Here is an 18648-nt window from a genome sequence, read left to right on the forward strand (position 1 = left end):
TGCTTTTTGCAACTTTTTAACAGCTTTCAGGCATAATAAGTTTGGATTAAAAGGCAATTTCAAGGCCACTTATGAAAACGCCTTGTGTAACTTTGAAAGCTTGCACAATCTATCAAATTATTGTGATAGTGTTTTAGCTATATACTGTACCTTGAATCTTTGAGGATGTTTCTTAGAAGCAGTTCTTAATTTCTCTTGACATTAAGAAGAGAGAAGCTTTGGCTGTCCTTTGATGTAGTTGGAACTTGCTTTATATTAGAAATAACTGTGGTACCATTCACATCCCTTAATGTGCCGTATCGTTTTATTGTAGACGAAAACTGAGTCAGAGCGGATAATAGCATCTGTGGGTAAGAAACCACCACAAGAGACGGGTATTAAAGTGAAAAATCACTCCAGTGGCCTCTCCTTGATCCAGAGCAGGGATTTCAAACAGCTCCTTCAAGGGATCTCCGGGGAATCTCTGCTGAGGCTGCCTGACATGAGCGTGAAGGAGTTTGCTGGATTCCACATAGGACTCTTGAACAAGGTAAATTGGTAAATGTTGTACCATGGAAAAGCAAAAAAGCTTGATTTGTGTTTTCCAATTTGGTGAGGGTCAGAAAGGGATAGGTAACTAAAACTCCATTCTTGCCCAAAATCAGGATCTGAAGCCACAAGCATACAGGAATGCTTATGATATTCCTCGACGCAGCCTTCTAGACCAGCTGACCAGAATGAGGACTAATCTGTTGAAAACACATAAGCTTATTCTAGGCCAGGATGAAGGTAAGTGTTCCCCCCTGGAGTGATGGAAGGGGGGGGGGTGCTCTGGTTTGGTCAATTTTAGCTGGAGGGGAGCAAGATAAAAACAGACCACTGGCCAATCTGTTGTTACGGCATGTGGAACTTTACAAGTGAGAGAACAACAAAACAGTTCTCAAGACTAGCATGTACATACGAAGGGTACTCTTTTGTAATGTGAAATCCAACAGTGATTTCTGTTGGCATATACAAATGTTATGGTCCACATTTTAAAGTATGAAGGGACCAGTGCTTTGGAAAAGTGGAAAAGAATCACCATGTAGCAGCCTGGCTCTGTGGGATTATGGGAACTGTGATGAAGTTAATACAGTGAGGTGTGTTTTGCCACTGATAGAGGCAGTCTTGTAATGGAGAAAGTTGTGGCATTTGGAGGGTTTTGGGGAGGGTTGACCTTTCTGGAAATAGTACAAGTGTTTTGGTTTTTTCCCTCCCAGATTGCCTTCACAGTGTTCCTGTGGCTCAGATGGGAAATTACCAGGAATACCTGAAGATGATGCCTTCTCCACTTCGGGAAATTGACCCAGACCAACCCAAAAGGCTTCATACTTTTGGTAATCCTTTCAAGCAGGATAAGAAGGTAGGCAGAAAATCCACTGTGACTGGTGCAAAAGCACCTTATTTCCCCTCCCCTCGAAACGCATATAATTTATTTTTATTGCTCTTCCTGGTGCAGACAATTTACTGTTGTGTTCCTTAATCAGTAAAATCAATGTCTTTTCCTCCTCTAGGGAATGATGATCGATGAAGCAGATGAATTTGTTGCTGGTCCTCAGAACAAAATCAAGCGTCCAGGGGAGCCCAACACTCCTGCCTCCTTGAAGAGAAGGCGTAGCATGTCTCCACTCTTGAGGCGACCCCAGTCACCCCCGGTTGTAGCCAATCATGTTGGGGGAAAGGGCCCTCCGTCTGCTGCAGGGTCTCCATCCAACCCTAGTCTTAAAGCCATACCAGCTTTCAAAGGTGACTTACAGATATGGCTTAATTGAAGTCTCTCTGGTTTCCAATCTCTTTCCTTTACTCTTCACTTTTCTCTGTTAAATTGTCCCTGGATTATTTGCCTGTGTTTGTCAGGGTCCTTTCTTCCATGCCTAACTTGATAGGAAATATGTGGTTGTGACTGGGCATGTAGATGGCAGGCGAGTACAGAAAGAAGTATAAGACATGTTTCTTGGTTACATGTGGGCAAGCTATGTTTTCAGGAGGGCCCATAAGCCATAGGCTTATGTATGACACAGTATAGGATAATAGTTGAACATGCAGAACTATGTTTTATCTAGCCATACAACACCCTTGGACTTATTGTTGAGCACAATTTCTCCTTTTATGTCATCCCTGCAAGATGTTGGCCTCATAATTTCTTCCTTTCAGTAGCTCAGAAAAACAATTATGCCCATTTTCTCAAACCTTTCCTTTTGATAAGTTTTCTCAGACTGTGTCCTCCCTTTCTGAATGCTTAAAATTTGTCTTCTGTCCTGCTTTTCTGAATGCTTCAAAAATTATTTGCAGAAGATGAATCATACTGAGTAGATGCCAACTAGTCCATGTGACTATATCCTGTATCTGTGTAGGATGTGTTTACATGCTTGCAATTGCTAAACCTAGGTGATACTGGTCTTTTATAACAGCGGAATGACTTGTGAATTCTACTGTATGCAGAGTTTTGCTTTGAACTGAACTGTCATTGTGGCTTAGCGTAATTCTATCCGATTTCAACATGGGAAGTTTTCAAGTTGGCTCTGGGATTGAACCCTGGAGGAAACGTCCATCACCTTTATCAATATTTATTTATTTTAAAATGTTTCCACCCTAAGTTTCAATTTAAAGTTCAGGGCAATTTAAAGGATCACTTAAAACAAATAAATGAAGCAACACTGAGGACAGTATCTTAAGCAATATAAATATTAAAGGGCATGGAAAGTCTAGGACAGATGTAATCTTCATGTACTTTTTAAAAGCCATCTGATTTGGCACCGGATGAGCTCTTGGACTTCCATTATTAACAAGAGACCCTATCTTTGTTATCCAGCTGTGTTGCCAAGAACAACTGGATAGGCTTATATGGGAGCAGTGACCCTGACCCTAGGCCATGCAGGGATTGAAACACCCAGCAGAAGTTTGGTAATCCAACATCAGAATGTCTCTGAGGTTGAACTCAGTGGCGGGTTACAGACCACCTGTTTGGGGTGGCCTGTAACCGGCCTTTTCCCCACCGGATCGGGGCCTCAGCTGCCAGAACGGCAGCTTCTGAAGCCCCGATCCGCCGCTTTCCAGGCCGTGGGGAAGTGGCAAAAGGCCGCTTCCCCGCGGCCTGGAAAGAGGTGTCCTTGGGGCTTCATGCCCCAAGGACACCCAATAATGGCAAGGAGGAGGAGAAAGGGGCTGCTCGGCCCCTTTCTCCATTGTGTCGCTGGTGCAGCCGTCTAAAGGCTGTGCCAGGGATGCAAACCGCAGAAGGAGCTCCATTTTGGAGCTCCTTGTGCTGCGGAAAGGGCGCTCTAGGCGCCCTCGCGCAGCGTGATGATGTCACAACCGTGCCGTCTCGTTTGGAGGTGGCGCGGTAGTGACATCATGGTGCCGTCCATCTGTATAGGGCGCCGCCATTTTGTATGGACTGGGTCCATACAAGGGTTAGGGGTGTCAAGAAGTGATGCCCCTTTCTAACCCTAGTACGGACCCAGTCCGTACTATTACGCCTATTTGTAACGAGCCAAAGTGTCCTTTATTGAGATGGTATTTAACAATAGCCTAGTCTGTTTTGTTCGTAGATGCTACCTTTTTTTACTGTCAAAATATTATTATTATTATTATTATTATTTATTTACACAGCGCTGTACAACAATCTTTTTAATTGGACGGTTCCCTGCCGTCAGGCTTTACAATCTAAAAAGACACGACACAGAAGGAGAAGGGAGTGGTGGTGGGGAAGGGGCCTGTCTAGTAAGATAATACATATAAAATACATAGCAATACAGGAAATGATTCAATAAAACAGACAACATACTGCTTTTTGGTTGTTGGGGAGGCAGAATTTTCACTTGTTTTCCCCAAGGTACCCACAGTCTAGGAGAGCTAGTGTGATGTAGTGGTTTGAGCATCATGGAGACCAGGATTTGATTCTCTGCTCTGCCATGGAAACACCACTGGGTGACTTGGGCAAGTCACACACACTCAGCCCCGGAAAACACTATGATAGATTTGGCTTAGGATCACCATTAGTCAGAAATGACGTGAAGATACACAACAACAAACAAACAACAAAAAACCATTGGATGACCTTGGACAAGTCTCACTGTGTCAGACTTAAGAGGAAGGTAATGGCAAGCTTCCTAGGAAGAAATCTTGCTGTGAAAACCCTAGGATAGAGTTACAATATGTCAGACTCAGAGCCCTTCGAAGACACCAAAAACACAAAACTTTCAGCACTTGGAGGCTAAGCTTGAGCATCTTTACTTCTACAATGCACTTCTGCTTTTTTGAACCTCTTAAATATAAACCTTTCTTTCTTTTTTTTACAGAAACAAATAGCAATATGGTCCAAGATGGCAATGGTGACAAGAAGGTGGAAAACTTTCAGTCTCTTGACAAACAGGGAGATGGGCTGCTGACACATCTGGTTCCAATGCCCCCTTCTGCTGTGATGGATGATGACCTGCCAAATGACGTGGATTCGCTGACCAGTGAGCTGAACTGCATTGGGGAAGACGGACTAGACCACAGACCCCTTACTAATTCCCTTGTTCGGGGACCTGTGAACTACAGCGTGTCTTCAGAGGACCAAAAGCTAATCTCAGAGCCACCGTCAGGAACCGTACCAAACTCAGTGAAAATAACACCCAGTATGTTTGAAGGGAACAACGAAGTTATCAAAATTAAAGTTATGAAGGAGGTCCGCAAGCCTGGGAGAAGTAAGTATCGAAAGATGGCAAAAGTCACTCACTTGTTCTCTCCCTAATTCGCTTTGAAATACAGTAACATCCTAAATCCACAAAACAGTGATACCTTTGTTGGGCCAACCAGAATTCATTTTGTATATTTTGGTTGGCCCGATAAAGATATTGGAAGTTATTGTACTTTGTTATATGGCCAATATGACTACGCTTGGATATAAATTCACTTTGAAGCAAAGTTGGGATTCATTGTGGCAGCTTTAACCAGGGTCTTCTAGAATTTGCTCCTTTCTTGAAATGGGCAGCAGTTGATCCATTGATTTTAGAGACTATTCATAAACAGATGTAAGTGAGGCAGCACCATCCATCACTATCTGGAGGCTTGTGATAGTTCTCTGTCCCAACATAGTATTAATCAGGCCTGGTCTTACTTAGACGTCACGTTAAGAGGTTAACTGTGTGTGTGTGTGTGCGTGTATGTATATATAGCCTTGCTAGCATTACCAGAATCTCACATTTTCATCTTGTGTTTATGAAATTGTAGATTATGAAAAAATCTTCTCCCTGCTCGAAGAAGTGCAAGGCCCTGCTGCAGTTCAAAAGTATTTCATTGAATTTGCTATCAAAGAGGCAGCAAGGTTTGTATCAAGACAGCATTCTGCAAACTTCATACCAAAGTATTTGTTCAGATGGCAGCCCGTGTGTTGCTTAAACATGCTTGCAAACATTTGTGACCCAGCTGGGTTATGCTCATTTGGTCTTGTCTCCAAGCCCTGGGCCTTGGGTAAAGCTTTTGCCTGGTTGATTGAAGTCTTTAGCAATGTGGAAAAGCCAGTGGGCAGTTCTGATGAAAACCCAGAGGGATGGGGCTATCAATACAGTTGCGCTGTATGTCGCAGGGGTTGGGAAAGTGTGATCGTAGGCAGACCCCAAAGCTATTTGCATTCTCTTCCCCCACTTCCTGGGATGCAGTTTTTTCTGACAAGTGTGTCAGCCCCCATTGAATAATAAACGCTCAACACATACCCTGAATTCCCCCTTTCAGCTGTATTCCAGTCAAAATGGAGACAGGAAGTGACACAACATCACTTCTGGTTGCCCTTTTGGCCAATACAGCCAAAAAAGGGAGGCATTTCTGTGTGCTGTTGGAGGAGACGTTGGCCCCTAAACCCTGGCACAATTGTCACCCCTGATACATTGCAAGGCAAAGGTCTTTGGGGTGTTTCAGGGGGAGAAGCTGAAGATGAGAGCAAAACCCACATTAAACTCCTCCCCTCCCCTCTTTTTCTTAGGTTTAAAAAACGGGTCTTAATTCAGCACTTAGAGAGAATTCTAGAGGAAATAGAGTTCAGCAGCCTGCCCAACAGAGTTAATCATGTCAACAGTAGATAATAGTGTGCCAAGAAGACGCATGCACGGGCCAGGGAGAACACGTCAGCTGTGTCGCAGAGGAGCGGAAGAGGACATGGCGGCAGCGACCCCTGCCACCCTGGCAGCCAGGCTGTTTTTCTGTTGGAGTCTAAGAAGATGAAGAGGAAGGAGAGAAAGGAGAAGAAGAGGAAGGGTGGAGTTTTTACGTTTGCGAACCTCTTTCGCCGGAGACCGGGCTGTGACCTCGATGGATTTGCTGCAGAAGGCGTGGCTTCCTCCCTCCCTGCTCTACTTTGGAGGGCCTGATCCGCTCAATGGGCCGAAGACAAATACCCAGTGCTGCCCTCCTGCAGGTGATGAAAATTTAACTCACTTGAACCTTTGTTCTAAGACACTTTAAAAAAACAAAAAAAAAGCCACAATGCTGCTGCTTTAGGCAGCGGGTCGAATCTTTCAAAGACAGGATGGCACACGCTTTATCTGCACTTGTGTTGGAATGATCCTTTGACCTTAAAAAAAAAAGGAGGAGAGGGAGAAAAGAGAAATCCCTCTGTGGTTGTAGTGCATGTTGTCGCTATAGACCTGAAGGTCCAAACTCCCCAAGAACTGCTAGCCGATCCAGGCACAAGTTTTCAGGGTAAATTGAATTTTGAAAGTTAAAAGGAGCTGCTAAAACTGGGTTGAGGAAAGCTGTCGAGAGCCCCGTGACTACTGTCGGTGGTAGCCACTAAGCAACCTACCTCAGCCTCTCTTCTCTTTTGTCTGCAGACATTATGAAAAGCGCGCCCGAGGCTCCCCCAGGTCCAGACTTCAGTTCTCTTTCATCTTGTGAGGAGGACGGAGACTCTTCACGTGGACTTGGCTTTGGAAGCGCTTAAAGGAAACTTTGGGTGCAATAAAAATTAAAAAACAAAACACTGAAAGAACACAACTCCCTTTCCTTCCCTAGTCTATATATCTCTATATATCTATATCTATATATATTTTACTTTTTAAATGTTCATATGAGAGGAGATTATTTTGGACAGTGTTGTTTACCAGATCCTTACTTTGATATATCAAAACTGTGTGTGCTTGCGTGCGTGTGTGTACATATATATATATATATATATATTATATATATATAAACATGTATATGAGAGATTTTTTTTGAGCACTTGTACATAATAAAAAGAACATTTTATGATTTTTCTAAGAAGTGCGTAATCTGAATGGAGTTCTGCTAAAGTAGGTCTGGCTATCCCACTTATCTATGGGTTCAGAGCAAAACAATAACACTGAAGATGGGAACTCTGACTGCAATGCTAATCTTATCTCTCCTTTGTTCAAAAGAGACAAGATCGAACTGATTGGGCATGTTCACTGTTATCGCACCCCTTCCAGTTCATTTTTAGATAATTCATCTGTGATCTTCCACCCCACACTTCTTTAAAAATCCAGATAGCTTCCATCTGACTCCGCAGTATGTTACTTGGTCATTGGCACATCCTTTTTTCTCTTTCTGTGGTGAGGCTATGCAGGTGACTTGGTCTCTTTCAGTAAGAGGAGCTTCTCCATTTCAGTTCCATTCATGCTGTAACATTGAAGTTCTTCAGCCAGCTTTGGCACTTGTTTACTTTGCAGCTTATTTGTCTGTTGTTGAAGGAAGTTTCTTTCTTTCTGCTGTTGGAAACGAGAGTCGGAACTGGTGAAAAAGAGAAGCAGATCGCTCCAGCTGATGCTTGCAATGAGGTGTAGGCGTTCTTAGGCAGAAAATGTTCTCTGCAGCTGGAGGATTAAAAGGACCACAAAGAAAGAGCTCTTGAAGCTCTTTCTCACTCAGAGGGGAAACAGTCTCTTAGGTGTGCTTCCTTGTAGTGGCAGTGTTGGGATTGTGGCAAGAGATCCTGAGCTATGGCTGTGCAGTTGCTCCTCTTGTGTAGTTCAGCTGTGGGTTGGTGGTTAATGATTTTTGAGGAGGCTTTTTGCAGTTGCACAGAATGTGTACTTGTGCACTTGGTACAACATAGCCATGAAAGTCCATTTATTTCGGATAGGCAGCTTTCTGACAGGTGTGTCTTGATGCAGAGAAAGAACTTGGATCCAATGCTTTGAGGAAGAACTTATGCTGAATGACTCTGACTTCGTTGATCAGCTTTAGATTGCAAGTGTTGCCTGGGCTGGTTTGATGGCAGCAACAACTCCAAAGGCAAAAGAAGGCACTGAGATGCCAAAACTGTGAAATAGTGCTGTGCATCTCAGTTATCCTTATGTTTATTCCAGCTCATGCTGCTCTACAACAGTGGTTTCCAAACTTTGGTCCTCTGGATGTTTTGGACTTCAACTCCCAGAAGCCCCAGCCAGCTTGGCCAACAATCAGGAATTCTGGGAGCTGAAGTCCAAAACATCTGGAGGACCAGGAACCATCACCCTACAGCAGGGGTAGGCAACCATTTTGAGCCGGGGGCCGGGTTGCTGTCCCTCAGACAACTGGGGGGCCGAAGCCAAAAAAATAAATAAATACTTTCTTTAAAAAAAAAATTAAATAAATAAATAAACTGGGACAAATGTAGGACAAAATTTTCAAATGATGGACACTTTTTTTAAAAAGTGGAGGACACACGAAAAAAATTGCTGATTTTTTAAAAAATGTTAATATAAATGCATGTTTCTGAGGCTTCTATAGACAATTGCCTTTGCGCGCGAGAGGCCAAAGGCCCTGGCGGCAATCGGCGGCAGGACTGGGCTGGGGCTGGTCCCAAGGCCTTGTCGGGCCGCATCCGGCCCGTGGGCCGCAGGTTGCCTACCCCTGCCCTACAGCATTGGTTCCTTCTTTTCTTCTGACATATTGGCAATAGAAAAAAGCAGTATGTGAAAGTAAAACTGAAGAGTAAAGTAAGATGAAGAGTGTAGATTCCAAACTTGACATTTTTCAGTGCTGTTTGAGCACTTGCCCCCAAGGGGCAATTATATGGCCTTCTACATACTGCTGGATTGCAGCCCCCATTAGCTCTTGCCATTAAAGCCAATGGTAGGGAATGCTGGGAATTGCAGTTCAGCAACATCTAGATGGCTATACAGTTCCTATCCCTGCGGCACAAAAGGCTGATACCATTTTCCTAGTGGGAGAATGCTCCCAAATGTATGTCTTTAATCATGAGGCCTAGAACCTTCAAGGGACAGAGAACACAAGCTTTGAATGATTTTAACTTCCCCTGCCATCTGATAAGTTGCAGTGTGTCCCTGCAGCTCAAATATTCTTGGATGACAGGTTTTGCATTTAAATCTGCTGGAACACGCTGCATTGATTTGGCTATTTGTGTATTGGGAATTATTCTGTGACTGCGAGCAGAACACTTAGCTGCTGTATACGAAAGGCGTTCCTAATGAATTGGGTAAAAAGCATTCCCTTTATGCATAGTAGAAGAAACTTGTATAGAAGTACCCCAGTGAGTTCCAAAAATAAAACTCGGCCCTAATGATCTCGGCAGTTTCTCTTGTTTTCCTGCACTGAGGTATAGTCTTCAGATGTGGTGCTTTGTCCTCAAGATATCTCCAGGGAGAAAAGTAGAGAATGAAGTTATTACAGGCGACGCAGTCAAGACACATAATTATCCTTTTCCGCATACATGGGTAACTGAAGAGTATTCATTTTAATTTAACACTCTCTTGATAAGTGTCTATCCCTGACTTGGTGTTCCACAAGAATTTCTTTTTGGACTTGAGGTGGCCATAAGTTGACAGGTGACTTGAAGGCACATATTTAGCTGGCCAGCAAATGGGCCATTTTGAAATTAACTTCTCAACTGCTGTGCCAAACGGGTGTCCCAGTAAATTACACCAATATGAGGGATGAGTGGCATTGTATTCATAGGTACAGGAAAGTTAAGTGTGTCTTTGAATGTTCCCCAAAGCTATGTAGCGTTATGTATTAGCAAGTGGCTGCACTGAGCGCTTAAGGCCACCTGGCAGTTTGTCACCTTTGGTCTTAAGACTGGGATTTTTGTGAGCATGACCAGGGAGAGGTAGCAGCGGAAAACGCCTGGGGGATCAAAAGGTTGAGAACTGCTGTTGTATATGATTTTATACTGGTACACCAAATGGGATTGTTAGATGGTGACCAGCCCAGCCAATGTGTAGAGATCTTGTTGCGCCTTTGAGACTCACTGAAAGAAAAAGGTTGGCATGAGCTTTCATAAATGCATTCCCCAAATGCACCTGAGGAAGTAGACTTTAATCTAGGAAAGCTCATGCTGCCAACTTCTCTTTCAGTGAGTGTCAAAGGTGCTACAAGTTCTCTCTACATGCTTATTCTACAAACCAACACGGCTATATCTTTTAACCAAGCCAATTTTTTTTTAATTTAGCTTCTCATTTTATCAAAAATACCATGGGATAGTGGAGTCGAAGGCTTTCATGGCTGGCATCTATAGTTTTTTGTGGGTTTTTTGGGCTATGTGGCCATGTTCAAGAAGAGTTAGTTCCTAATGTTTCGCCATCGTCCGTGACTGGCATATTCAGAGATGATCTTCATCTTCTCTGGAGATGCCAGCCACGGATGATGGTGAAACATCAGGAATAAACTCTTCCATAACATGGCCACAGAGCATGAAAACCCCACAAAAAACCATAGGATAGCTTCTGCAAACATGCCTAAGCTGTATTCCTTTATATTGTAGCCCCATATACTATCCACCTATAGCCCCAAAAACATTTTTGTGGGCTCTTTGCGTAGCAGATTCAATTCTTGTAGTTCTGCTGCATGAATTGCTATTGTCCATGTGCTAATTCTGCTGCATGATTCTAAGATTCTCCCATAAACTGCCTCAGTGGGAACCAAAACAAGGCTCTGTCCACGTTGCAACACCAAAATAGTTGCATTACATCTACTGTATAGCACTTGCTTTTATTTGAATCCTTCACCTTTAGCGGGGGAAAAGCAAGGTTATACTTGAGAGGGAACAGCTTCTGTAGAAATAATAACCAATACACTTTATAATATTATTTCTTTATTAGACATTGCAAGATCAAAAAGGAGAAAAAACAGATGCACACTTGTGAAATAAACATTGATACCAAAGGGTAAGGCAACTACTCCTTGCAAGTTTCAACAGCCCAAAAAATAACTTAAGTAGGCTGTAACATGTAAAGGAGGAGAAAGAAAAGCCTGTCAACTGGAGCAAGACTCCAACTCTAGCTCTGTTACTTGCCACAAAGAGCCTTTTTTCCTCTCAAGGTAAAAGCAGGTTCTAAGGTCATAGGCAATAAGCAAGTAACCCAGCTTGAAATGACTTTTATACAAAGTGGTAGTTAAAAAGCAGAAAACAGAACAGACAAAACTGGCTTTTCAGACCTGTCATTTTCAGACAGCCCTTCTCATCATTCACGTCTGATTTTAAAGCCTCTGGGAATTTCCCCCCACTTCAGCTCTTCCTAATTTGCCATAATCACTAGTTCCTAAGTTTCATTACATTTTTTTGGGGGGGGGCTTGTTGTAACGTTCAAGACTGCTTTGTGAAATGGAATTGGAGAAGCATTGTTCTTTTGTCTTGCAGCCATTTTGTCTATTTGCATGCTGGAAACTGGATTAGAAGAATTTCTTGTGTAGGCTCAAAGTCTTCACAGCATGATGTCCTGGGAAATCAGTACTACTGCACCAGGAAAAGACAGTTGGAGCTTGGCAAGTATATTTCTGGAGAATGATGTTGGGAGGCAGTAGCTCAAAGGAAGGATTACAGGTGGCCCCAGAGATTCACAGACCCCAGAGCCAGCCAACACCTGCTTCGCAGTACAAATTGGAGCCTTACTATTTGGGGAATAAAAATTAAGTCTCGACAGCAACCTACTCTCCCTACGCTAGTGCTATCAATTTTCCCCTTTAAAAATGGCAGGCAGGACTGAACACAAAGCTAGATTAAAATGTCAGCATCTACTCACAAGAAAGACCGTAACACTTAAAAGGAGCTTTAATGAACTGGACGGGATGTCTGGTTCATTTTAACAAGGCCATGTCTTCTCCATCTTTATGAAAGCTTCTCTGTCCATGTCCTTCCTTTGTGCTTGATTTTCTTGTATTCAGATCTCTACAAAGAACAGGAACCGAGAAAACTTGCCCTAGAGGTGTCGTTGGACTGCAAATTCCATGACTCCTTGCCACTGGCAAACAGTGGCAGGTGGGAAGTATAGTCCACAACATCGGGAAGGCCACACAAACTACTCCTGTACTGAAAAAGTAAGAACGATAGCATACAAAACCTCTAGGCTGGATTGCAACTCCATTCTTCCCAACAGCATGCCTCTGCTGGGACCAGTACACTAGTTGTGCGAAGGCTGCCATATACCAATGTGTGTGTTACCAGAAGCGCACTAGTAATGCAGCAATACAGTGATACCACACCTCATAAGTGGTAGAGGGCACATTCCTTGTTCTCCCAGCAGAGAACACCATGCGCAGTAAAAATTTCCAACATGCCTTGAAGGCAAAGCCAGAGAACAACTTTCCTGCTGAAAACAGTCGAATCCTAAGGAAATCCAATCGAGGGAGCCAACATTTAATAAATGGAAAGGAACCTCTCATCTTTATCCCACTTATTCCAAGGCTAATGACTCAGGAAGAAATCTCTCCTGGTGATCAAATGCCACGAGCAGAAAGAGAACAATGCAGTGAAGAAAAACAAGTTGAACATGTTTCGCTGAGCAAAGGAGAACGTAGCAGCTCCCCCACAGGAGAACCACAAGCTCTACTTTCCCAAAAAGACAGCAAACATACAACCGGAATCAGAAATGCATCCGTAAGAGCAGAAAAACCGAGAAACCTTTGAACAAGAGGAACATAAGCAGCCTTTCCTTGAGTGTACCTGGCATGTTTCAAGCTATTCATTCAAGCTCTCCTACCCATGCCTGGGCATATATAGTCCATAGCCATACAGTGATCCTGTTGCTTCGCACTGTGCGAAGTACAGGGCCAGATCACAGGTTACAAGTGGAGGGAGCTTGAAGCAGATGGGGCTATGGCTGTCTTTAGTCCACATCCTTCCACTGGTGGTCGATTCCTCGGACACAGTGGTTTCTTGTTAGAAACAGTCCATCTTCCTTCAAAGCCTGTATTTCAGGAGAGCTCAAGGATCTTGACCAACAGGCAAAGGAAGCTTTTGTCTCCTGGTGACACTTTGGGTTGAGCTCCCACTTTAGAACAGTCTGTTTTGAACGGCTCCGTCGAGCTCATATCGCAAAGTAGCCCCGATACTTCGGCCCAAAGTGACAAAAACATGAAAATAACACAATCATCACTGTCTTCCATCGAGGGAGAGGGGAATGGACAGATGCAGCACATCGCCACCCCCTTCCTCTGCATTCAACAACACAGCACAAGCCTCTTTTCTGTGCTTATCTGGAAACCATCATTTGCTTTTTGGTAATACAGAAGTTGTTTTCAGTGAATGAACCGCAATAGCGTTTTAATGGACGAAAGGTAAGATGAACTTTTCACAGCATAATTCTAGCAATAACTTACACTGTTTGCCAATTCACAATTCGGTAATCGTCATTAACAGTGTTCAAAGAAGGTCCTTTTCAATATTTCTTTTAATATATATTTATATATTTTTATATATATATATATATCTTATAAAGTCTGGAAGATCAATATAAATACTGCTCCAGAAATAATAAAAAAAGTGTTTACATCCCCAACTCAAACATTATAGCTCAGTGTCCTATTCTGTTTTTAGAATCATCTGTAAAAATGTTAACGGCGGAGAGGTTCAAGTTTTCGCAATTTCAGCGATGTGCTGGACAACAAAGCATCCTGGTTGGAGGGAGAATGGACAGTGTCCGGGGACTGGAATAATACTCTGCCCCGGTGATTAAATACGTAGAAGGATGGGTGATTCCTTAATGTGTCAAATGTCCTTAGGAATGAAAGAAAAACAGAAGGGAGAGAACACAGTTAACAATGTGTCATAGCAGTGAGTTGATGATCAGCTCATCCGGGGAAAAGATTCTACACAAACAACGGGGGAAAACTGCTGTAACTTTTCGATGGACAGTCTTCAGGATTATGAGCTCTCTTTTATTTTTGTCTGGGATTTGCCAATGGGAACCTGCTGCAAAATAGTAGTTCTGGCAGGCAGCTATGAATTAGGAATTAAGGGAACACAGTGTCTCGACAAACATACTCAGGGCAGGAATCTGTCATCACCAGAACCAAGCCCACGTTTTCTCTCTCACACACAAAATGTACTGGTTATTTCACCCCAACCATTATTTTCCCATCCTAATTAAGGAAGGCAATTACTGGGCTTTGTAGACAACTATAAATCAACCTTTTCCTAATTTACAGCAAATCATCTACGGTTCTAAGAACAGGTCCCAATCTACTGGCTGGCATAACTGGTATTGTGTAGAGAGGTTTAGTGGCTCTGATGCAAATATTCTGTTAAGTCTCAGCTCATTAGTCTTATCCTCCCTTCAGATTAGTGCTCTATTCCTCCAGTTCCAACAGCCTTACTTTCTCCTGAGAATTATTTTAGCTCCCATCATGGTAAGTGCAACTCTGTCACCCCTTTAGCAAATGACATTCAGTGGCATGTTATCCCCGATGACAGGGATTCGGTACAGCCGCAATGACTAGCAGCCATTCAAAGGTCAGATTTCATGTAACTTTGCTTTGAAAGGAAGGGAGGCGTTTGCACAAGCTGGGATAGCAAACGGCTGCTAACTTTCCTTACAACTGAGTAGGAGAGGAGGGGAGAAAGAGCCAACCTTTCATTGATTTTTCAGCATTCCTGTAAGGCTACTGGGAAAAGGATTCATAAGAAATGCAGTAATGAAAACTAATAGCAGTGAAAAGGAAGGAATAAAAGAAACATACTTATTTTTTAGCTCTGAAGTGGCATCCATGTCTTTAAATTCTCCTGCAATATGTACTATCCCATAACAGGTAACTGCAAAGGCCAACAGTGTTTGAAGAACTATCTATAACAGATTAAGGAGAAAAACAGTCATTACATGTCTTCAATAAACCCTCTGGAAAGAATTGCTCTTTCATTTGGTCTAAGCCCAGTTTGCTTTACCTGTTGAACTGGTTAATGCCAGGGTTTCGAAAAAGTGATGCGAAACATTTTAGGTTGTAAAAGGTGACTCTATCAACTGTGTACTCTAAAGAAAAGTAGTGGGATTTTGTGTATTATGCCGATGTGTGTACCTGTGCCTTCATGTTTCCTATCAATATATGACAACCCTATGAATTTGATAGGGTTTTCTTGGGCAAGGGATGCTCAGCGGTGGTTTTCCCATTTCCTTCCTCTGAAATAGAGCTTATAGCACCTGGGATTCACTGGCTGTCTCCCATCCAAGTACTAACTAGGGCTGATCCTGCTTAGCTTCCCGGATCAGATGGGCTCTGGTGCCTTTAAGGATATTTATTCAATAATACACTGTCTTGTACCACTCCAAAGTAATATAATGGCAGAAATGTTTCAGAATTTGTGCTAATCTGATGCGGTTTCTACAGCACATGCATCTGGGCTGACTGAAATCCAGCTTTCAGAGCATTCTTTGATTGCTTAAAATCCTTAGGCAGAATCCAAACTTAGAAAACTGAAGTTAGAAGAGATATTGCAGTAGGTGAGGATTAATGTAGTAGAAGATGCAACTGTTCCAAACAAATATCAGGGGGATCGGGTTGTTTGCTCTGCAGAGCTCAGGGAGTAAGAGCAGAGCCTTTCTGGGCAATTCCTGAAGGGACGATTCAAAGGGAAATGGAACGGTGCCAAGCTTTAAAGCACTTGATAATCTCAGGCACAACGCAATGAGTGTCTCACTAAGGCTGGGAGTTTTGTACACTCAACTGAAGAAAGAACAGGGAGACGCTACAGCTCAAATTCGGTTTGTGAGAACAGGATAAAGTCAACCAAATCCAAGTGAAAGCTAAGAATCAAGAAATACAGGGCACAAACAGGTTGACTTATCCTTGGACTCTACTGCTGACTCTATTGCCATTTCCAACTAGATCTTGGAGCCCCCCTGAGACTAACTGAAAGAAATAAGTTGGCAGCATGAGCTTTTCCGGACTTCAGTCTACTTCCTCAGATGCTTCTTTACACACAAATATCTCATCTCACGGATCACAGTCAGTTTCAAGTGACTTACATCTATTGGCAAGGTTTCATCCTCCTTTTCCGTTAACCTCATATAGGAACGATCTGTAAAATGAAGGTAAACTGGTCAATGGATTTGATTCCCCTTTGTTATATCCACAGGATTGTCTATCTACTCTTCCACAAGAGAGGGCCACATCCTGCTTGGTCTTCCAAGCCTGGTTTGATGAACTGGTGTTCGGATCCCCTCCGTAACGGACCATGAGGGAAATGTATTTTCAATAGTATAATAAATATATATATATATATATACACACACACAATTATAAAATACTACCATAATAGTTATGTAATTGTCACTTCCTGATCTAACGCTTCCAACGTTTCTTTAACATCAAAACATCTTCTATTACATCAGGTACATCAGTGTCTTATTTTCTGAACAGTCTTCAAATATATCCTTGCCCTGTTTCAACATCAAAGAAAGCGGGCAAAATCCTTACCCCTTCCTTACAATATTTAGATCACCATCTTATTAATTTTCCGTCCCTTCCTTTTTAGTTTCCCTTGCTCTCAATGCCACCTTTCATCACAAAACTCAGGCAAATGTATTCATCAGGTACGACCCAATAGTCAAATTGTGGACAGACCCAAGGCATCCGCATTCATTGAGCTTGTCACTAGCCATCATTGCAAATGGAAGCTCCAACTTACATTCGTTTTGCTATGCTATACATCAGGGATTCCCAAACTTTGGTCTTCCAAGTGATTTGGGCTTCAGTTCCCAAAAGTCCCAACCAAGCTTGGTCAAAGGTCAGGGATTCTGGAAGCCGGAGCCCAAAACATCCAGAGGACCAAAGTTTGGGAAACGCCGGCTGTATATCTTTAAAGTCTGTCTGCTTACAGCTTTAATAAATGGGAAGAAGACTGGGAAGCTGTTATGAATACAAGAGTAAAGGGAGATGGATTAAAGAGATGATAAATCTGGAGCAAACAGAAGGCTAAAACGTTGTCTCACAAAACACCACTTCCCAGAATTCCACAGAAGGGAGCCACAGCAGGTAAAGCTGTGTCACACTGGAATTCTGGGAACTGTAGTTCTTGTGAGACAAAAAGGTCCAGCCTTCTCTGTCTGGGAGCTTTGCAGCCACAACAAAGTACGACAAATCCCACATGGCACTGAGCCTATGGCAGCTAAAGCGGGGTCAAACCGGATCATTTCTGCAGCCAAAGAGGAGTAAAGCCCCTTCCTTTCCCTTCTGCTGCTCCTGGACCCCCATATTCCCCCCATAGAGGCTATTAACGCCTAACTTCGCTTTTCGGCACCCGTAGTTCCTCCAAAGGCGGAAGTGAGAAGCAAGGCAAGGTAGGCCCGAGGCCTGCCTCGATTTTCAGGGTGGGTCGTCGGGAAAGGGAGGCTAGAGGGAAGGAAGGAGGGCGGCTGTCACTCACGCTGGGCGGCGGAGAAGGCCGCGTGCGCCAGGGCGAAGAGCCCGACCCCGACCAGCCCTTTCCACAGCGAGGCGCCCGCCGCCATCTTCCGCTCTCAGACGAGAGCCGGGCTCCGCGCATGCGCAATCAGGAAAGGGAAAGCGACGCCGCGACGCAAGGGGGAGGAGCCTCCTCTGTCTCCGCCGCCCGGCGCGTTGGAGTGACGTCACGGGGAACGCGCCCTGCGTTGAAGTAAAATAGAGGAGTGGGCGGTGCTTCTGGGGGAAAGGGGTGGGGCTAATACTTAGATTGACAGGACCCCATAGCACTGAGGCCTGGCAGTTAAAGCGGTGTCAAACTGGATTACTTCTGCAGTGCAGATGCAGAAATGATGCCATTTTGACACCGCTTTAACTGCCAGGGGCTCAGTGCTGTGGAATTCTGGGGGGATGTGTAGTTTTTGTGAGACATTTAGCCTTCTCTCTGTCAGAAAAAAAATGCCTTGTAGCTCCTTCAAGACCTTAACAAGCTTTTGTTTGTCAACATGTAAACACCTTAGGCCAAAATAAACAAACAAAGGCGATCACAAAACCCAACAAAGTTGCCTCAAACAGAACATCTCAAAAGGGGCTCCAAGATCCCTTTTTTTACACAGAATAAGTAAATAAACAACGTTTTTGGAGGGTGAAAATAAACCAGTCCCAGGCTATTTCCCAGAGATATAGCCATGTTTGTCTGTATAACAACCGGTGTGTCAATCTACAGCGCTATATAGATAAAGTATAATAATAATAATAATAACAACAACAATGTGTAGAGAGATCTTCTGAGACTCACTGAAAGAAACAAGTTGGAAGCATGACATTTCCTAGGCTTAAGTCCACTTCCTGGGATGCATTATTATTATTAATAACAACAACAACAAATAGTGGATCTGAGGAAGTAGACTGAAGCCTAGGAAAGCTCATGCCGCCAACATCTTTCTTTCAGTGAGACTCAAAGGGACCACAAGATCTCTCTACTTACTGTGCATACGCATTTAAAAGTCTAGCAATTTTAGTCTAAATATTGACCCC

The 18648-nt window shown here is 43.3% G+C and overlaps 2 protein-coding genes across 6 annotated transcripts in view; one reads left to right on the forward strand and one right to left on the reverse strand.

Moving 5' to 3' along the window:
* LOC121936076 (integrator complex subunit 6-like) overlaps positions 1–7250 on the forward strand; it is a 31556-nt gene extending 24306 nt beyond the window's left edge. For 3 of the 5 annotated variants that reach the window (XM_042477860.1, XM_042477861.1, XM_042477863.1), the window contains 7 exons: positions 314–529; positions 645–768; positions 1239–1381; positions 1533–1764; positions 4320–4709; positions 5236–5329; positions 5984–7250. In XM_042477860.1, the coding sequence (XP_042333794.1) occupies positions 314–529; positions 645–768; positions 1239–1381; positions 1533–1764; positions 4320–4709; positions 5236–5329; positions 5984–6083 (1299 nt within the window). In that variant the 3' untranslated portion in view covers positions 6084–7250. The remainder of the gene's footprint in view (positions 1–313; positions 530–644; positions 769–1238; positions 1382–1532; positions 1765–4319; positions 4710–5235; positions 5330–5983) is intronic. The other 2 variants (XR_006104917.1, XM_042477862.1) reach the window with 2 other exon arrangements.
* A 3780-nt stretch (positions 7251–11030) lies between these two features.
* MMGT1 (membrane magnesium transporter 1) lies at positions 11031–17733 on the reverse strand. The gene is made up of 4 exons (XM_042479640.1): positions 17594–17733; positions 16194–16246; positions 14914–15017; positions 11031–13951 (listed from the first exon to the last, which is right to left on the reverse strand). The coding sequence occupies exons 1-4, from the start codon at positions 17676–17678 to the stop codon at positions 13789–13791; spliced, it is 405 nt and encodes a 134-aa protein (XP_042335574.1). The 5' UTR covers positions 17679–17733; the 3' UTR covers positions 11031–13788.
* Between the last annotated feature and the right edge of the window lie 915 nt (positions 17734–18648).

Source organism: Sceloporus undulatus, chromosome 7 (assembly GCF_019175285.1).
Source record: "Sceloporus undulatus isolate JIND9_A2432 ecotype Alabama chromosome 7, SceUnd_v1.1, whole genome shotgun sequence".
NCBI classification, from domain to species: Eukaryota; Metazoa; Chordata; class Lepidosauria; order Squamata; family Phrynosomatidae; genus Sceloporus; species Sceloporus undulatus.

Bases quoted from the DNA above. Each gene is read 5' to 3' on its own strand.
- MMGT1 (XM_042479640.1), bottom strand. From the start codon at position 17,678: ATGGCGGCGGGCGCCTCGCTGTGGAAAGGGCTGGTCGGGGTCGGGCTC. The intron at 16,247-17,593 runs GTGAGTGACAGC...TTCATTTTACAG, and splicing joins GGCCTTCTCCGCCGCCCAGC to ATCGTTCCTATATGAGGTTA. The intron at 15,018-16,193 runs GTAAGTCACTTG...AATCTGTTATAG, and splicing joins ATGAAACCTTGCCAATAGAT to ATAGTTCTTCAAACACTGTT.